At 35.5% G+C, this 19,290-nt stretch overlaps 2 protein-coding genes across 5 annotated transcripts; both read left to right on the top strand.

The window, feature by feature from the left end:
* The first annotated feature begins 1,145 nt into the window (after positions 1–1,145).
* LOC128186126 (zinc finger and BTB domain-containing protein 17-like) lies at positions 1,146–3,678 on the top strand. The gene is made up of 2 exons (XM_052855860.1): positions 1,146–2,498; positions 2,965–3,678. The coding sequence occupies exons 1-2, from the start codon at positions 1,458–1,460 to the stop codon at positions 3,670–3,672; spliced, it is 1,749 nt and encodes a 582-aa protein (XP_052711820.1). The 5' UTR covers positions 1,146–1,457; the 3' UTR covers positions 3,673–3,678.
* A 10,427-nt stretch (positions 3,679–14,105) lies between these two features.
* On the top strand, positions 14,106–18,964 carry LOC128182919 (snake venom 5'-nucleotidase-like). Of its 4 annotated transcripts, none has more exons than XM_052851697.1 (3): positions 14,106–14,222; positions 14,568–15,070; positions 18,722–18,964. In XM_052851697.1, exons 2-3 carry the CDS (start codon positions 14,729–14,731, stop codon positions 18,941–18,943), a joined length of 564 nt encoding a protein of 187 aa, XP_052707657.1. In that variant the 5' UTR covers positions 14,106–14,222; positions 14,568–14,728; the 3' UTR covers positions 18,944–18,964. The 4 variants fall into 4 exon arrangements, with proteins under 4 accessions (XP_052707657.1, XP_052707655.1, XP_052707658.1 ...); XM_052851695.1 differs by lacking the exon at positions 14,106–14,222 and adding an exon at positions 14,229–14,352; XM_052851698.1 differs by lacking the exon at positions 14,106–14,222 and adding an exon at positions 14,233–14,352 and having other exon boundaries at positions 14,685–15,070.
* Positions 18,965–19,290: the final 326 nt, after the last annotated feature.

Raw genomic sequence — 19,290 nt, 5'->3', positions numbered from 1 at the left:
TTCCTGATCTCATTGTTATCAAGAATTAAAGCAAAAACTGCCCCCCCCCCCCCAATGTAATTAGAAAAGCAAGAATAATTAAACAGTATTAATTGACGAAAAGTAAGGACACTTGATATTGGTGTATTCTATAGGCAACACCCCCCCCCCCCCCCCAAATGTAATTATAAAAGCAAGGTATAAAGTAGAAGAAATAAAGTATCAACGGACACAAAGTAAGCATAATTGATTTTTTTTTTTGGGGGGGGAGGGGGGGTATACATATTGATGTTGGTAATTAAATATTAAGAAGGTAGGATCAAAGTAAATAGACCGAAAAACAATGATGAATTTTCATCGGGTTCGATGTTCATTTAGATTTTTTTCTATCGCAGACTTGAGGAATTTTCGGGTAAGAACTCAAAGGTAAAATTTTGTTAATATTGCGGTTAGTTTAATTTTTTATGGGACATGATAATATATTCAAGGGTCTATGATTCCGTTGCACAGTTTATATCATGTACGTAGTCGAATACAGCTGCGTGACTTCCAGCATGTCATAGCAAACCCAACTGTAGGGGGAATCAAGTCAAGTCGTACCCAACCCGACTCGCACCCAAACCAACTCGTACCCAAATATTTGAGTACGACTTCACTAGTCAACTCGTACCCACGGGAAAAATATATTTATACTAAGAAAATAAAATACAATAGTTTTCATTCATATGTTATGTTTTTATTTATATTTTATTTAACCTTAAATTAACTTTGCCTTTTGCCTATTCCATTTGATTACTCAAAAACTGTTTTAATTTTAAAACAATATCTAATATAGTGATTTACTTACCATTTTCTTGCAGGAAACACACCTCTCTCGAACCATGTTGATCTTCCAAAAGAGATGAAAATGTGTGTTTCTTCTTATTTATGTGCAGCATGTTTATTTTGTGCTGACAAACTCATACTAGGTTGATCTGTTGAACAGAATCACATAAGCAATTAATTTTATTTTTAATTGATGATAGTAAACCTGCTCATAATCATTCTTTGATCCGTCCGCATTCAAGTACAGAACTATTATAACAAAGCATTTTTATCGGAGATTGACGGTACATTTAGTTATGCATTTTTTTCTCTGATTGCAGCATAGGTCCCACATCTTTTCGGTATTCATCTTTTCATGGTGGCGTTGTAAAAGTCTTGGGGAACCTTTGTACCATTTTCCTATCAGCAAAGCCTGCCCTTACAGGTGCCTAGGATTTTACCTCTGGTTTTTAGCCTTCACATTCATAGTAATTGTACATCATTGGATGATAGAAGGGGATACAGATAGAGCAAATGATAATTCATGAAACCCCAGGTGACAATGAATCAAAAATAGTTATTTATCCTGTTATTTCAAGGTAATCCATGAAATCCAATTGTGAGTACCATAGAAAAGGCCATAGGAAGTTAATATAGATATTACCAGTCCAGAAATGGCAACTCCAGTGTCGAATCATCTGAACACTGTCAGGATAAATGTAATGAATGTGTTGAACTTCAGTGCAGTGACACATCCATTCAAGTCATGCAATGCTCTGAGTATCAATGCAGTTGACAATTTGAATGAACAAAGGGTGATATTGGACAACATAGATGTTTCTACAATTTCACAAGATATGGTTATTGAGGATAAAAATGAACTTGACATGACTGCAGAACAGACAAGTTACCCTGTCTCATTTGAACCAGTTCAAGAACCGGAGGTTGTTATTGAGGTTAAAGATGAACCAAATGTAGAGATAAAAGATGAACCGGACTTGACCAATTCATCAGCAGTTCATTTCAAAGCACCTATAGTTATTTGTCCTTTTAATTTTGAATCAGTTCCAAAACCAGATGTGGATATTGAGGTCAAAGTTGAACCTCATATAAAGATAAAAGATGAACCGGACATCACCAGTACATCAGACACAATCTTTCAAGAGCATAGTTGCCCTGTTTACTTAAATTTGGTTTCAGAACCAGATATGGTTACTGGTTATAATGAAAAGCCTGGTCTGTCCTATTCAGTAGATTCAAATTTTGCAGCTCGAAGTTTCCCATACCAATTAGATCTGGTTCAAAAACCACATGTTGTTATTAAGGTTAAAGATGAACCAGATTTAGTGATTAAAGATAAACCAGACTTAGTGATTAAAGATAAACCAGACTTAGAGATTAAAGATGAACCAGACTTAGTGATTAAAGATGAACCAGATATGATTTTTTCATCAGATGCAAATTTTGAAGCACCTTCCAGTAGTGACCCTGTCAAAGTAGAACCAATTCAAGAACCAGAGATTAAGGATAAACCAGACAGAACCGGTTCTTCAGGTAATACAAATTTTGTAGCACAGAACTACCCAGTCCTAACAGAACCAGTTCAGATGCCAGATTCAGCCAGTCAAGCTCTGGAAAAACCAACACAGAGCGTAATTTTGAAAATGGGCCCTCAACATTTTGGCGCAGGAAAGGAGAAAATTGTATTAGGACCAGTGAGTTTTTATTTATTATTTCTTGAAACTAAACCAAAAAAAAACCTATACATGTCTAATTTTTGCATTATTATTACTTTAATAATCCCCCACAGATGAGACCACTGAAATCTATTTTGTGGTCTGTCCCCATTTTTCAGATAGCAGTATATTTTCGTTACGGTTTTGCAAATTGTTAAATTTGGACTTTCTGATATAGACTCTAATGAACCCAAAATTGATGAAGAAATTAATTTGAAACAACTCTAATTTTCATTTTTTATTGCTATTAATCAGATTTTCCTTTATTATATATTTATTAAAAAATTTATATAAAAAAAAAACTGTCATAGAATTTTCTCCCACCTTGTCTGCACATACGAGGACAATTGTTTTAGAATTGGAGGGGGGAGGATGCAGGGGGAGGGGACATGTATTGCTTATGCCATCATCTCAGGATGCTTTGATTATTTTTGCAATTTTGCAGGGAGACTTTGGGCCTACTGAAACCAAAGAATCGAGGTTAATGAGAGAGAAGAAAAGAATGGAAGAAATTGGATCCTGTTTTTACAAATGTGGAATTTGTAATGAAGAGTTCAGCAATGCCATGGAATTGCAGATTCATGTTCAATTGCATAATGGCTATGAGAATGAATTGATTATCTGCAACTATTGCGATAAAGTATTCACTGGAAAAACAGGAACTTTCTCGCATCTTAGGCATGTGCATGGGATTGCTTTGGACTATGCAAAGAGCACTAAATCGGAACTGTTACTGCCATGGGTTCAGACTAACAGAGAAAGTTTCTCAACTTTAAGTGTTCATCGAGTTAAAAAACTTGATTGTAGTGTCTGTGGTACCAAATTCACATCACTTGAAATATATAAGCTGGATGAAACTGTGTCCAATAAAACCTCAGAGGAGGAGCAGAAAACTCATAAAGAACATTTGTGTGGGAAGTGTCAGAAAGATCATTTCCAAAACTTGAATACAAGAAGAAGGGATGGCAAGAAACAATATGAGTGCGCTCAATGTAGAAGGTTCTTCTTCAAGCCGCTGTATGAAGACCACGTCAGAAGTTTACATGGCCTGCTGAAACTTTTTAAATGTAATGTGTGTGGCATGAGGAGCGTTTCTCGCCCTTCCCTGTTAGCTCACAAAAGATCTCATAAAAAGAGAGGAACATTAAATTGAATTGAATTAAGTACATTTATTTGAGAAGATGTGTGAATATTTGCACACTTTCTTAAAAAAAAAACGTCAGCATTATTCTTACTGTCAGAATTAGCATGTTGTTTTGCATATTATATGTTGAAAGGTATTTTGTTTACAAATGATGCTAAAAATTTACATTGAAGTTCATACCAGTGAGTAGCATTTTCTTGTGTAAAGTCTGTAAGAAAGATTCATTTGCAAATTTAGACACAACCATGACTTTATGCATGTTAGGGGATCTAGAAGTTATTAGAAAGGAAATCTAGTTATTTATCATTTAAGTGTATTATCATTTATCAAACAAAGTAAGCATGTAAACTATTATTAAAGTGTAGCGCGTGAACAATTCATACAAAGTGATTTATGCAGCTCTGAATGTGAGAAATGTAGAAATATGGTAAAAAAAAATCATTGTTGATTGGCCGATTCCATGGAGTTGATGTGCAAATTATTTGCTGATACATGTACATGTGGCCAAATATCTGAAGTCCCTTGGCTTTTACTTATGTCCAATGGGCTTTCACTTAGGTCCAGTGGCTTTGACTTAGGTCTAGTGGGCTTTGACTTAGGTCTAGTGGGCTTTGACTTAGGTCTAGTGGGCTTTCACGTAGGTCCAGTGGCTTTCACTTAGGTCTACTGGGCTTTCATGTAGGTCCAGTGGCTTTCACGTAGGTCTTTTGGGCTTTCACCTAGGTCCAGTGTTCATTTGGGTTCAGTGGACTTTTCCTGCATCCATGCAAGAATGTGGTTAGTTGATGTTTCATTTGTACATGTGTACCATCCACAAATTTCATTCACTGTTGTAAGTTGAATGCTAGGGACTGCATTTCAGACTTCAAGCTGTGAACCTTCTCTGTTCATTTTTTATGTTAATATTAAATGATATATTAGGTTTTCTAGATGTAACAATCTTTTGAGTGTTAATGCTTTCCATGAAAAAGATGGGTAAAAATATACCAGTTTTGGAAACTTATTAATAAAACATTATTTAAGTAGTGAAAATTACATACTTTAAAGCCCTATAAAAAGGTTTTACCCACTGATGTAAACCATCTGAGACATAAAACAAATTATGATTGATTGTCAATTCTTACTTCATAAAAGAAAATTGATGGAGAAACCAATACTTTTAAAATGTTACCATGGATTTTTTTTTATGAAATTGGTCTTTTGCATTAGCTGAAATGGGAAATTAGGTATTTCCACCTTTCAGGTGAAAGACCTTTTGTTTTTCTTATGTTTTTTATTTTTTTTCTTCTCTTTTTTTCCAGGGACAGCTTTTTTGTTTTAAGAGATATTGAAGCAATTTTTTCTTTATGTGATTGACCATTAAAAAATATGTTACCAAACGACCCTTTGCTTGATCACTCCCAGAACTTACAAAGTGATTGCCCTTTGTGCACGAAGTGATTGTTATCGCTACTCCTGTGAAACCATAAGAGATAGAGACTTGAAACTTTTACTAACGTCTGTAGTTCACTTAGATGCTCTTTCAATCTATTCATACCGAAAGGTTCCGAGACCCTCTTCTATCAGTTATTGCCCCTGAAAGTATTTCAATTTCCATAAAATCACTTCCAACTTTTTTACTATTTGTCACAGAGACTTCGGACCATTTGGGATGGAAGCGTCTTCCATGGCCGATCAAAATGACGTAAAGGTCAAAAGTCAAGGTCATCTGGAAATATGTGTATTCATGAGTTTTCGCATCTCTTTTGTTTAGGGTGATATAGAGAAATTTTATCAAGGATGTAGTAGGACGTCTTAAGACATTTCAAAATGTAGCCCTTCAGCTCCCATCTTGTAATAGTTAGTGAGTAATTATTGCCCCTTTTGTACGAAATGCTTGTTATCGCTACTCCTCTGAAACCATAACAGGTAGAGACTTGAAACTTTTACCAATGTCTTCAGTACACTTAGAAGTTTCTTCAATCTGTTGATCCCAAAAGGGTCCAAGGTCCCTTTCTGGCAGTAATTCCCCTTTCAATTTCATTGATTTCACAAACACATTAGAAATAAACACCCCCCCTTTTTTTTTTGATGTGTGACCTTGACCTTTGACTTTGACCTTTGACCTCTTAGGACTGGTGTGTTATAAGTATCTGCAACATCTATAATATCAGATTCATTTATATGTACGAATAGCTCTTTCAAACACAAATTCACCCCCCCCCCTTTTTATTTTTAGGTTTGACCTTGACCTTTGACCTGACTTTGACCTTGACCTCAAAGGACTGATGCGTTACAAGTATATTTAACATATACATTTCAGATTCATTTATATGTGCAATAAGCTCTTTAAAACAACCAACACCCCCCCTCCTTATTTTTAGGTTTGACCTTGACCTTTGACCTGACCTTTGACCTCTTAGAACTAATGAGTAATAAGTGTATGCAACATATATATCAGATTTAGTTATACGTACATTTAGCCCCCCCCCCCCTTCTTTTCTACAAGGATTGAATTCTTATATGAATTTAACCCTCGATAGTTGAACTTGAAATTTAATATTCCTTTTTAAAATAAAACCTGAAAAAAGTGTTACAACTGTTTGTCAGAATTTTTTGAAAAGGTGAAACACTGCCTGCCATTTGACTCCAGACCGCGTTTTAGACTACGCCTCCAAATAAAAATTCCAGCTCCAGTAAAACTCTGTAGAACTCGGCGAAAATTCATGGGACTGTTCCTCACACCTGAATCTAATTGCCTGCCAAATTTCAAACGAAATGAACCCTATTTAAGAAAGTTATCCACCTCAGCGGCATCGAACCATCGTCCCGAGAAACGAAATTTCAACGCTTCGATATTTGTATCTAATAAATTCATGCTCAAATTTCACTGAAAATCTTTGTTTACATTTCTATCAGCAACCTGTGACGACTTGTGTTGAAGTACAACGAAAGATAACTCTTCCTTCCCAGACCCCGATTTTAGATGAATTTAATTAACATTTTCTTTCAGTTTGTTTATTTTCCCGACTTGGCTGAAATACATGACTGGCCTTAATTCAGTTCCGATTTTCCGTACTTGTAATCCACGAATGCATGACAGTTAATAGATTTCTAAGCACGTGCATTTCAAATCACAGGGAGAATTCGCATCAGCTGAGCCGACGTGACGTTCCCACACCTTCAAATACCCGCCGGCGACCAGAGTTTGACCTGGCCTGTTGATTTCTTAGTCAACGCTATCCGGCCACATTGTTTACAAGCGGCACTGATTTTTAATAATAAACTGGTGAACAAATACTGCCCTCCCAACCAATCGCTAAGCCCCTATCTATTCTAAAGGTTCCTCAGCGTTGGGTATCAATTTTAGATGGACAGAAAAACGCTTCATCTCTTCTTTCTATCATCATCCAAATTGACTACACAACTCAACAAATTTTACCATTAGTTAGATAACTAGCGTAGTGGCAACACTCTCGCCTACGATTCTAAGGGTACTCGGATCGATACTACTGTGCGGAACCGATTTTTTTGTTTTCCTTTTTTTTTCGTAAATTGATTTTTCTCTAATTACTCAATAATTATCAACATTTTCGGGAATTTATTTAAATCATTATGGAAGGTGGAAAGGCCTCTAATTGTTCCGTGAACAATTAGTCTACTAGTTATTTTTTATATCCTTCAAATATTCATGAAGTATACATTTTATTTATGAAAATTGACACCCGTTGCTATGGAAACAAGACCAAGAAATAGCTCAGACTGAAAAATTTAAGATGATTTTGATATGTTGTATTTCCTGATTTTAGAAATTTTTAGCAATTATTTTTGTTGGAAATTGCCTATATTTTTTTTTAATGATATACCACAAACAACCTTGTAATTCAACACAGAAGTGTATGGAAATTAGAGTTGCACAAAAAATCACAAATAAATTCTTTCTTTTGGAAAAGTCCATAGCAACCGCAATTATCTACAGCAAATGCTAGATTTTTGCTCAAGTTCAGGATATACTTGATATTTTCTTATAAATTGATTTGATTAATCTATACTTTAAATACAAATCATGCCCATTCAAAAATGCCTCAAAAAATTAGAATATTCCTTATTTTTCAGCTTGTTACCACAGAATCTCAATTTTTATTATAAATTTTTTAATTGCATAACTATAATAGATTATTTTGTTTTAAAACGCGATATTAATAACAACCTAGAGGTTTGTTATTTAAGTTTTTCTATGTATAAATTCACTTCCGTACGTCCGTTTCCTGTCCGGCGACGAAAAGTTGTCACCTCGAGATCTCAAGGACAGTAAAGACTTCAACATCCAAACTTTGTGGGATGATAGACCTATAGTTGTAGTCGTCACCGGGAGTACTTCAAAAATTATTTTTTTAGTACGTATTTAATTTATTTTCCATGAATAAATATATTAGTATAAATCCATACATAAATCATCAATTCGATGTTAAATCATCAAAAGAATATTCTACTTCCAGTGAGATATTTCAATTATTTCGGGTAATTTTTTAAAACAAATTTTGTAACCGCGAGATCTCAGAAACTGTAAGTGATCAGAACTCAAAACTTACATGGATGATGGACATTTAATTGACTCTAGATGTATTTAACGGGTTTCATTTCGTCGACCGTCACTTCCGGTCTTAACCGGAAGGGTTAATTCAAGCAAATCAAGTTTTTAGTTCAACCGTTTTTTCTTTGACAGTTTTAGTTAGCTTAAAAAATAATGATGTAAGATGAAAAAAATATACAAAGTTTCTAACTTTTATTTTCACTGAGCTCTTCCGTTTGTCCGTTTCCTGTCCCGAGACAAAATACTTTTTTTTAAGAGATCTCAAAAGCTGTGACGACTTGAAAAACCAAACTTTGTGGAATGATGGGACTGTGAATGTACATGTGATTAAACTATTTTGTTTCATCCGGCGTAACTTCCAGTGGTCACAGGAAGTACACCAAAATTTTTTTTTTAAATGTTCCTATTTAGCATGAAAATAACTTCTCATTAATGGATACAAAAAGTCATCTACGCATGCTTAAATAAATGAAAAAACTCCGGTAATTTTAAGAAATTTCAAATACCCGAGGTAGCTTTTTTATATTAATTTTGTACCCAGGAGATCCCAGAAACTGTAAAAGACCACGATATAAAACTCATATGGATGATAGGTGCAGGCACGTAGCATCAGGGGGACCTGCCCCCCCCCCCCCCCCCCCCCCCCACTTTTTCTCGCAGCAACAAATTTTTCAAAATTTACATGTAAAAAATTGAATTATCATGGAGTTGGCCCCCCACTTTTTTGTGAGTAAGTAAAAAATGGATAAGAAAATAAGGAAATGACAATGCTACTCCAGCCCCCCCCCCCCCCCCCCCCCCGGATTAGGATTTGAAGATTTTGGGAAACTTTATATTTTTTTTTTTTTTTTAATTTTGCTTGTCAAGATTTTTTGGATGAGTCTGCCCCCCCCCCCCCCCCCCACTTTCAAAAACGATGCTACGTGCCTGAGGTGTGTTGAACATGTTTCATTTTGTCTTCCGCCACTTCCGGTTCTCTCCGAAAGCGTACATATGCCAATGGACTTTAATTACTTTAGACTATTTTCATTGATTGTTTTATTTAGTCTAATGAACAGTTATGTATTGTTAGTAAATGTACGAAAAAAGCTTATTTTTAATTTCTTTAATCGCTTCCGTTTGTCCGTTTCCGGTCCCGAGATAAAAACCTTTTATCAACGACATCTCATAAGTGACAAAAATTTGAATATCCAAACTTCGAGGAAAGACAGAACAATGTACGAAGATATGTTTACCATATTCTGTTAGATCCGTCGTCATGTAGAAAGTACTAAATGATTTTTTGTCTTCTTGTTTTGTTATGCCCCCCCCCCCCCCCCCTTCGAAGAAGGGAGGGCATATTGCTTTGCTGTTGTCTGTTGGTCGGTCGGTCGGTCGGTCCACCAACAGTTTCCGTTCATTTTCTTTGCAAAGGATAAACATATTGAAATGAAATTTGGTATACAGGTTTATCATGATAATATCTAGGTCAAGTTCGATATTGGGTACAATCGAGCAATTTTCGACAGAGTTATGGCCCTTAGACTTAGACAAATTCAAGTTATTTGCAGTGTCCGCTCATTTTCTTCGCATATGATAAACATATTGAATTGAAATTTGGTTTACAGGTTTATCATGATAATATATAGGTCAAGTTCGATATTGGGTACGATCGAGCAATTTTCGACAGAGTTTTGGCCCTTGGACTTACAAAAATTCAAGTTATTTGCAGTTTCCGCTCATTTTCTTCGCAGAGGGTGCACATATTAATGTGAAATTTGGTATGCAGGATTATCTAAATAATATCTAAGTCAAGCTTGATTTTGGGTATGATAGAGCAATATCCGACAGAGTTATGCCACTTGGACTTAGAAAAATTCCAAATACTTGCAGTTTACGTTCATTTTCTTTGTGGATGTTTCCAAGGGAGGGGGGCAAAAGTGTTTCACAAACATCTCTTGTTTTTGTTTTTTTTTAACATGGGAATAATTACTAGAAAATTCCTTTACAGTATATATTATCTTTTTACAAGAGAAGTGCAATTTATTTTAACAGATTAATACATGAGGAACGGAAGACCTTTTTGTTACTATAGCAACAAGAGTCTATTCATTTATAATTGGTAGACCAAAAATGACAGAAAACGAAATATTGGACAGATTAAGAAAAATGCAAATTATTGATTTACAGACAGATAAAAAGACAGATCAACAGTAAATATATCTATATATGTTGTGTTGTTTTCAGTGGCATCGGAAGCAAATCCTCAAAAATCTTGACCAAACCTACTTCCAAGGATCATAATCCGGGGGAGGGAGGGGGGGGGTATAGCTTTAGTTAAAAAGAAACATTCTTACCTACCGACAATTGTTTGCCCACACATCATGAAATCCATGGTTGGGGGGGGGGGGGGCTAGTATACCTATGACTCAAACTTCTCTATATTTCATTTTTTTCAATTTATATTTAAGAACAATTATGTTTCCTGCAACACAAAAAGTGTGTGTTGGGGGGGGGGGGGGGCTAAACCCTCTATGATGCTATGTGCCTACCGGTTAGGTCTTTCTTTGCAAAAAAAGTGGCTAAGCCCCCCCCCCCCCCCCCCCCCCCGGTTCCGACGCCTATGTTTTTAGATTGTGTTCAACACAGACTTTCATGGGGGTTCAATGCTGTTAAAATGGCTCAAGATTAGGTCTTACAGAATTTGATATAGAAGTCTTCTACGTATTTTAGCTTTACCTGGAAGAGCTTTTTCGTGCAAAATCTGATTAGCTTATTGCGTAATTTTGGTCATATAGCGGTGTATTAAATACACTGAGATTTGAAATCCAATATCAACCTATTCATTTTTTAAACGTTTACCTCTATTAGCGAAATCCTTTTGTTACATGGATGACAGGGTTTTTTTTATCTACTTTTGAAAAATTTGGTTACCCAAGTTCTGTTCGGGCAACTATTTTTGTTTTCTATTCTTTCTCTCTGATTCACATAGAAAACATGTTCAATATCAAGTGACTATCTCGTTTAGTCGTCCTTGGCTCCTTTGTACATGTCTGTTATAAATACTGTCCTTTCTTATTTATTTCATTTTATCAAATCAAATATACAACATTTTTCTAAAGGCTTCCATGTTCTAATTTCAGTGCAATCGTCCCAAACCTTTTGGACAGGACATTGCAAAACGGGTCCTCACACTGCAAGCGAGTTATAGAATTCCCCCTATACAATCGTAGTCAAAAACACGACACGACAATAGCTTTGTAGAGTTTTATCGTTTGGTTTTGTTCATTTGACGGGATTTGTTTCGTGGAAACTTTATGCACGCCCAGAATACCAGTATAGTGCCGTCATATGTAGTAACATCTCAGATGTCCATATACTATTAGCGCAGTGGACAGAGCACGCGCTTATCACCACAGCGGCCAAAGTTCGATCCCCGTGATCGCCAGTGGATGTATGTGATAGGGTCGCCTGCTTGGACACGTGGGTTCCATCCTCACACTCCGGCTTCCTCCCACACACCAATGACCCCCTCGCGCTAACATCCGTGCCAACGAAATTAAGATACTGATATAAGTTGTAGAACTTGTTTATTAATCTCTGTAAAATTAATAAAGTTATGTACAGTTTTATGTTGTTACATGTACTATTCCTTATAGTCATCATTATATGGTATAGTCATTGTGTAAAATCCATGTTTTATAATAGTTATAAAACTAAAGAAATTCCATTATCGTGTACATCCACACATAGTCATGTTCTAGTTGACCAGGGATGCCAATTTTACTCGGTTGGCTTAATCAATTAATCGGAGGCTAGTCGAGTACTCAATGCTTTAATTGAGTTCAAGTTCAAGTTCTTTATTCCGAGAGACAAATGTGTCATAGGTTATACATATGAACATATACATATGAAATAAACAGTAAGAAAAACAAAGTGAACATAATCAATTTGGATAATTCACATGAAGAGTTCGTTGCTTGTTTGCATAATATAAATATATAATATATATAATTGAAAATGTGTGTCCTTTACAATGCTACTGCCACATACATCTTATCTCATTTAAAAACTTATGATAATATATATTTACTGTATTCTGTTTAGAACAAATACTTTTTAGAAAATTAATGTATTCTATGTAAATATCCGGTAAAAATATCCTGGCTTTTCCTGTTTTTCTTGTTACGCATACACATAATTGATTTCCCTATCATCTTAGGCAAATCAAATGTGACCTTCCTGTACTGTTCCAAGTTAAGTTATTGTCCATGTCTTATCAACAATCAAAGATTAATATATTTTTTAAATTCTTTGAGATAATTAATTACACGATTAAATTTTTGATTAATATAGATGTACAAACATCTAATTCAATAAATATCTGGATAAAAAGAAAACACAAACCTAAGAGGAATCACGGACTGCACGAAATAATCACGATGATGTCAGGCTCTAATTCCCAAAGAAGATGATATTTCTAATTCTTCTTTCTAACGTACTGATGGACATTACCAATGATTTAGTTAATTTCACTTATTTTTAAAGTTTAAATTTTTAATTTGTTAACAGAAAAATGTAAATATTAATTGATATGCTTTCCATCAGGCACGTAGCATTCGAAGGGGGGGGGGGTATCTTTTTGGCCTGTCGAGGTTTTTGGAAGAATCTGCCCCCCCCCCTCCACACACACTTTCAAAAACGATGCTATGTGCTTGACTTTGATGATTCATGGCGGTTATGGAGGTAGCGTCATTGCATAAAAAAAACTACATAACCGCTAACGCGCGTTACGTATTTTTTTTCTGCAATGGCCTACCTTCATTTCCCGCATGAATCACCAAAGAAAACTTTTTATTCTTTAAAGATAACGTCAGTAATATGGGTAGGGAGGGAGGAAGGGGGGGGTGACAGCAAAGAACGACAACGTGTCTATTCGTTCATTTAGAGCGTCACCTCACACATGAGGTTGCATATGTTGATAGTTATAACGACAGTTCTCGTTTTTGAACGATTTCGTTTTGTTATCTATTTAAACGAAGACTAATTTAATTCTGTTCTTGACATTTCTTGTGACATTACACGAAATGGTGGCCTAACATCGTTTATCTGCGGTTTCATGATAAGTCATTACTTATCGTACCAAAAAAAAAAAACAATTGATATGTCGGCAAGTTACGTACATGTACAGTCCAAATTGTGCATTACACAAAAATCGCGAAAAAGGAATGCTTATGAATATCAATGAATCAATTTACTCCCAATTGTAACTGCCATATCTACCCCTCAAGCCCTACCCCGCGGAACAATCACTGATTTTTTAAGTATAATACATACTGTATAAATTCCAATAATTGAATGCACTTTTAATTTTGCGAGCAGATTTCAGGGTCGATTAACATAATTTTGGATTTTTGATTAATTTCTCAAATCTCAATCAGCAAGAACAGGACAAGCTGCATGCTCAAATTATTGAATATTTAAAAAAAAAATAAAAAAATTTGCAATTGCAATGACATAAGAGCACATGATTTTATCCACTATGACTCGTCTTCATTAGTTTATGTATTTAAGAAAGTCGTTCCAATGTCCAGACCTTATGTAATGTCAAATAAAAAGATAGATTTAAAATATTATAGGGATAGGCCTATTCATAATTAACGTACTTTAAACTGTTCTATTTTCAGCATTTTAATTAAGTATCGTAAAACATTATATGTGTAAGCTCTCAGATACTTGTTAACTTTGTCCCACTCAATTCGATTCATTAATTCAGAAAAAAGGCGACAAATCAAGAGCCATAAATGATATAGTTACATGTTTATATATACAAACAGTCTAGATTTCGAAGAACAAAGTGTGATAAGAATATTTGTGTAAACACACAATAATAGCAAAAGCACGCTAATGTCGCCATCCAAAGCTTTATGTTGAAATCGCCCGCCGTGACTGTATTTTGTAATTAACAATAAATGGTGTCGGCGTGTCCCCTCTGGGTAGATTACAGGTCTGTATAAATACTCCTCGTCGGCTCTTCACTTCGATTGGCTGTGGCTGATAATGATCACAGGTTTAATGAGTCTTTGACTTTGAAAGTGTTTGTTGAACGCAAAGAGTCGTGTTTGCACGATATATTAGTAAGTATTTGTTATTTTTATTTATCAAAAATTTACATAGGATACGGTTGACCTAAAATACGGAAGTGAATCAAGGTATTTGCAAAACTTTTCGTAATAATAATTTCAGTGATCCATCTTCAATGGTGAATAAACAAAACTCTAGTTTCGACCGATTTTACGAGCGAAGCATAGGATTTTAAATTAAACAATAAACAGCGGTAGTTTTATTTCAGACTGAATGGGAACGTACGTGTGATGTTTAAACTGTGTCCGCTCTTATTCGACAAGAGACAACAGTGAAAGTCTTACTGTGTTATATATATAACAAAGTACACTAAGCATTGTTTTAGTGGGATTGAGGAACCTTTATCTGACCCAGTGAAGAATATTATCCATGATGTGGAGCTACAAGCATCTATCAGCGGCGATTTTAGGGTTTATCACAATCCTAACCATTTCCTTGACGTGCCATGGGTTCGAACTGACCATTCTCCACACCAACGATGTCCACGCGAGAGTTCAGGAGATGAACGCGTTTGGGGGCCAGTGCTCCCCCGATAAGGACTGTTTTGGGGGAGCGGCTAGGATGAGGACAAAGATTGAGGCCCTCCGAGGGGAACATCCAAACACGCTGCTACTGGACGCAGGGGACCAATTCCAAGGGACCCTTTGGTTCACTCACTACGGGGGCAGGGTCACGTACACGATGATGAATCTATTGGGATACGATGTCATGGTAATATTTGTATATATATACATTTCATCTCCATTTTCTTTGTTATTTAGAGTACTTTGGGTTGTAGGTTCTATTCTCAAAATTTGCACTGAACATATTTTATTGAAACGAGTGAAAATGATTGGACACAAGTTCTGAAAACTTAGGTGCATTACATATTAGATTACTGGTAACTGTCATACATAAACATGTTTTATTTTTTCTGATCGAATGATACTTTAGCGTTTATTGCTTTTCTATGATCACTTGACGTAAATAAAAAAATCCCATACATTTTACCACCGAACATAAATTTATGCAACATGTTTATTTAGCGATTTATGGCGAAGATATTCGTGCATGAAATTTCATTCCGCACTTCGATTTGGAAGCCTCTCAATAATATTTGTTGCACAAATTAGAGCATCTGCTTTTATTCAAAATGAAATAAGACATTTTACAGGCATTGATCATATTAAATAAGCTTTGGTCAATAATTCCAAAAAAGCACGGGAATTTGATAAGCGTTTTGAAATAGCAATTCACTTAAATATGAACAGAAAGCCAGGACAAAGAATCGGCTCTCAAACCACTCAAAACACTCGACTGTATTTTACAAATTGAATGCTGTACCATGGGTATTTAAAGTAATGACATTTTTCATTATGTAACATCGCGATCAATGTGATATGTTTGCTTTGTATGGTCAAAATCATTCATGTCTAGAAATACGACACTAAAATATCCTCAAAAGCAACTCTTAATCAATTTTAGTGCATTGATATCTTGAGCAATACAAGCCTGCACTCCTCTGTCTATGTATTTATTCATCCAGTCTTCTGCAATTGACAGGATAGACATAAGTATATACATGTATAAAAGTACCTGTAAAGACGATTGACATCCTACTTCTTACATTAAGATTACGACAATCGTATTTCATTAATGTTAATTACGACAACCGTATTTAATTCATGTTATGGCAACGATATAATATGTATACTCAGTATCTAGATCCGACAATTAAATAATGCACAAAATCATTACATATATACGTCAAAATTACCAACGGTCGGGGTTGTCTCACCCCTTCCCCCCCGTCCCATCCCATTGGAAAATTCAAACTTTTAAAGGATATCTTCGACACCTCGTGTTTTCTTCTTTTTATGACAATATACGCCGCATCAAGGCGATTTTAAAATGGAATAACACACCTGCAAAAAGTTACTCAGATTAACAGGAAATTTAAATAATGAAAGATATGATGATAAATAAACTGTACAAATGTCAAATAAGCGGAAAATTTGCAGTTTGGGGATAAAAAATGAATATCTAAAATAATTATTCCAGTAAGTGACAACAAAAGCCCCTGCGGGATTCGAATTCGGGATGTACGGATAACAAGTCTGACACTCTATCCACTCGGCTATGGAGTAAGTTCCATGTTTCAGTCCCTAAAATCCTTTTATTATAAAACGAAATGTCGTTTCGACCAGCGGTCAGCCATTTGGTGATGATGTGTTATTCCACCTTAACCCATTATAAAACAGATTATCGCCAAGATTTGTTGTCTCTCTTTGTAAGGCATTGGGTGCGGCCTCGATCTACTGACCCGCAGGTCCCGGGTTGCAATGCTGCAAGGACTTTCGTTTTCAAAAATAGCGGCAAAATTTCAAAAGGACGGTTAACCCCAAAACTTTTTTTTTTATTATTATATTTCTTGTTTCAGTCGAACACATGCTACATATGCCAGAAATTCTTAGACTTGTGTGATCATTTTACAAAGGTGTGGAAGACCCTTAGTGAACTAACCCTCCCCTCCCCCCCCCCCCCCCGGCCCGCAAACAAAATTATCTCTGGGACATCTCCAATCGAACCCGAGGAAAAATTCCTGGATCCTAACATGAACAGATTACATTTATAAATTATGCAGGATTATAATTAGTAAGTTAATTCTAGAATTTCTTTTCGTTTATTCATCAAATCTTGATATTGGATAAAGCAACCAACTGTTCGTCCTAATCACCAAATACATGCCAACAATATTACGTTTCTAATTGCAATTGAGTTCTTTAAAATGATTATCTTTGGCCATAACTAAATGTCGGATACTTTGGCCATAACTAAATGTCGGATACTTTGGCCATAACTAAATTTACAGATACTTTAACCAACAAAAATGAATGGATACCTTCCTGCGAATCTAGAAAAACCCCTGGGATAACGAAAATGGCATATCTAAATAAAATTTATGGATGAATGTACATGTATTCCCCCACCTCCTCCCCTTCTCTCTCTCTCTCTCTCTCTCTCTCTCTCTCTCTCTCTCTCTCTCTCTGCTGTATAGAGATTGTTCTGTTTCACCAAGTCATTGCCCTCTTTATTACGTTACTTCTCCTTTGAAAAATATTGATAAAACTCATTCGATACAGTTATTGAGTCGATCAGCTCTATTGGCCCATTACTCCAATCCCGTCAGGAGATAAATGACGCCGTGTATTGTGCAAAATTAAGTAATTCCGTGATTTTGTGGAAACGCTTCAATAAACTTTATAAACACGATTTTTTAAAGTACTCGAGTCTCTTCAGAAATAAAGTACATGTACATCATGTTTCATTTAAAAAAAGAAAACGACAAATTGATTCTTATGCATATGACTGTCTAATCAAATATTGAAGAAAAGTATTTATTAAAAGCATATTAAAAACTCAACAGCTAGTGCCCTATTTGCAACCAATTTTTCAGTAGAAATACAGAAAAGTATGAAATAGTCTAGAGCGCATGTTCGTACATGTATCTGAAATCATATTTCCAAAGCAATATTTTGACGATCCGTGATGAAACAAAAAGTTACTATTATAGCAGTTTACCCGATTTGTTGTAGCTATTTCGTGGTAATACGAATAGCTTCCTCTTTCGTAAGTCAGTTCTAAGAAATATCCTAAATAATTTCTCTTATTTGTATTTTTGCTATAAAAACTGAGTATGACTTGTATATAAAATATTTAAAATATATGAATCAATATGCAATGTTCTTACATGTATCAGAATAAACTGCAATGCACGAACAAATAAATGTATAAGCAATGAGTAGAATAGTCCCCTGTAATCCCGTTCATAATATACAGTTATATATTGGATACGATGAAAAATATAAATTTTGCTCAAAGCTGAGGGACGAGGGCAACATTTCTGACTAAAGGTCCAACAAAACTATTGTTTGCCTCACGTTTTCTGAACATAACAATCCGACATAATTCCATAGACAGCCAGTAACAACCCAATAAGTAATTAATGCTATATACACGTGACTGCACGCACTCGTTCAACAAATGCGTAAAACGTCAAAACAAAACACTCCGTACAGTTGATCTTTAATTTCCATGTGTACATTTTTTCTTAATCAATCCTCAGATAAACAGATCTAATTAAACATACTGACGGGTAGACTAACATGACTACAATTTAAGTGTAAATAAAATTCAAATGTATGGTCTCTATTTACCTTTTTATTAAACCCAAAGGTTTCTTCATATAAGACCGTACGACTGTCAAGTTAAATCGTATTTATTTAGCTGTAATAATCTGACCACCAATTTTTATGATTAAATGTGTACATATTCATATACGTATACAACATTATATAATTATGTTTTCCCCCTTCTATATAGGCCTTAGGAAACCACGAGTTTGACAACAACATTGAGGGACTCCTGCCATTCCTTCAGAACGTGAACTTCACCATTCTCAGTTCAAACATAAATCTGGATTCGGACCCCAGAATCAAACCGTATGTCAAGAAGAGTTACGTCACAGAAGTGGGCGGGGAAAAGATCGGGGTCATAGGTTATACTACAAAGGACACGCCCATGATATCTCAGCCAGGTGAGTAGCACTAAAAAGGGGTGGGTGGTGTTTTTAAGCTCACCTGAGCTGAAAGCTCAAGTGAGCTATTCTGATCAAATTTTGTCTGTCGTCCGTCTGTCCGTCCGTCTGTCCGTCTGTCCGTCTGTCTGTCCGTAAACTTTTCACATTTTCAACATCTTCTAAAGAACTACTTGGCCAATTTCAACCAAACTTGGCACAAATCATCCTTAGGCAAAGGGAATTCAAAGTTGTGAAAATTAAGGGCCACACCCGTTTTCAAGGGGAGATAATTAGAAATTAATGAAAAATTTCGAGAAATTTTCAAAAATCTTCTTCTCAAGAACCAGAAAGCCAGGAAAGCTGAAACTTGTGT

This window comes from Crassostrea angulata, chromosome 5, assembly GCF_025612915.1.
Source record: "Crassostrea angulata isolate pt1a10 chromosome 5, ASM2561291v2, whole genome shotgun sequence".
In the NCBI taxonomy this organism is placed as follows: domain Eukaryota; kingdom Metazoa; phylum Mollusca; class Bivalvia; order Ostreida; family Ostreidae; genus Magallana; species Magallana angulata.
Note: the sequence above shows the minus strand (reverse complement) of the source record. Positions and strands in the feature narration are given on the sequence as shown.

Coding starts and splice junctions, on each gene's coding strand:
- LOC128182919 (XM_052851697.1), top strand. CDS start 14,729: ATGATGTGGAGCTACAAGCATCTATCAGCGGCGATTTTAGGGTTTATC. Junction 15,071..18,721: donor TATTGGGATACGATGTCATG/GTAATATTTGTA, acceptor CCTTCTATATAG/GCCTTAGGAAACCACGAGTT.
- LOC128186126 (XM_052855860.1), top strand. CDS start 1,458: ATGGCAACTCCAGTGTCGAATCATCTGAACACTGTCAGGATAAATGTA. Junction 2,499..2,964: donor AGAAAATTGTATTAGGACCA/GTGAGTTTTTAT, acceptor GCAATTTTGCAG/GGAGACTTTGGGCCTACTGA.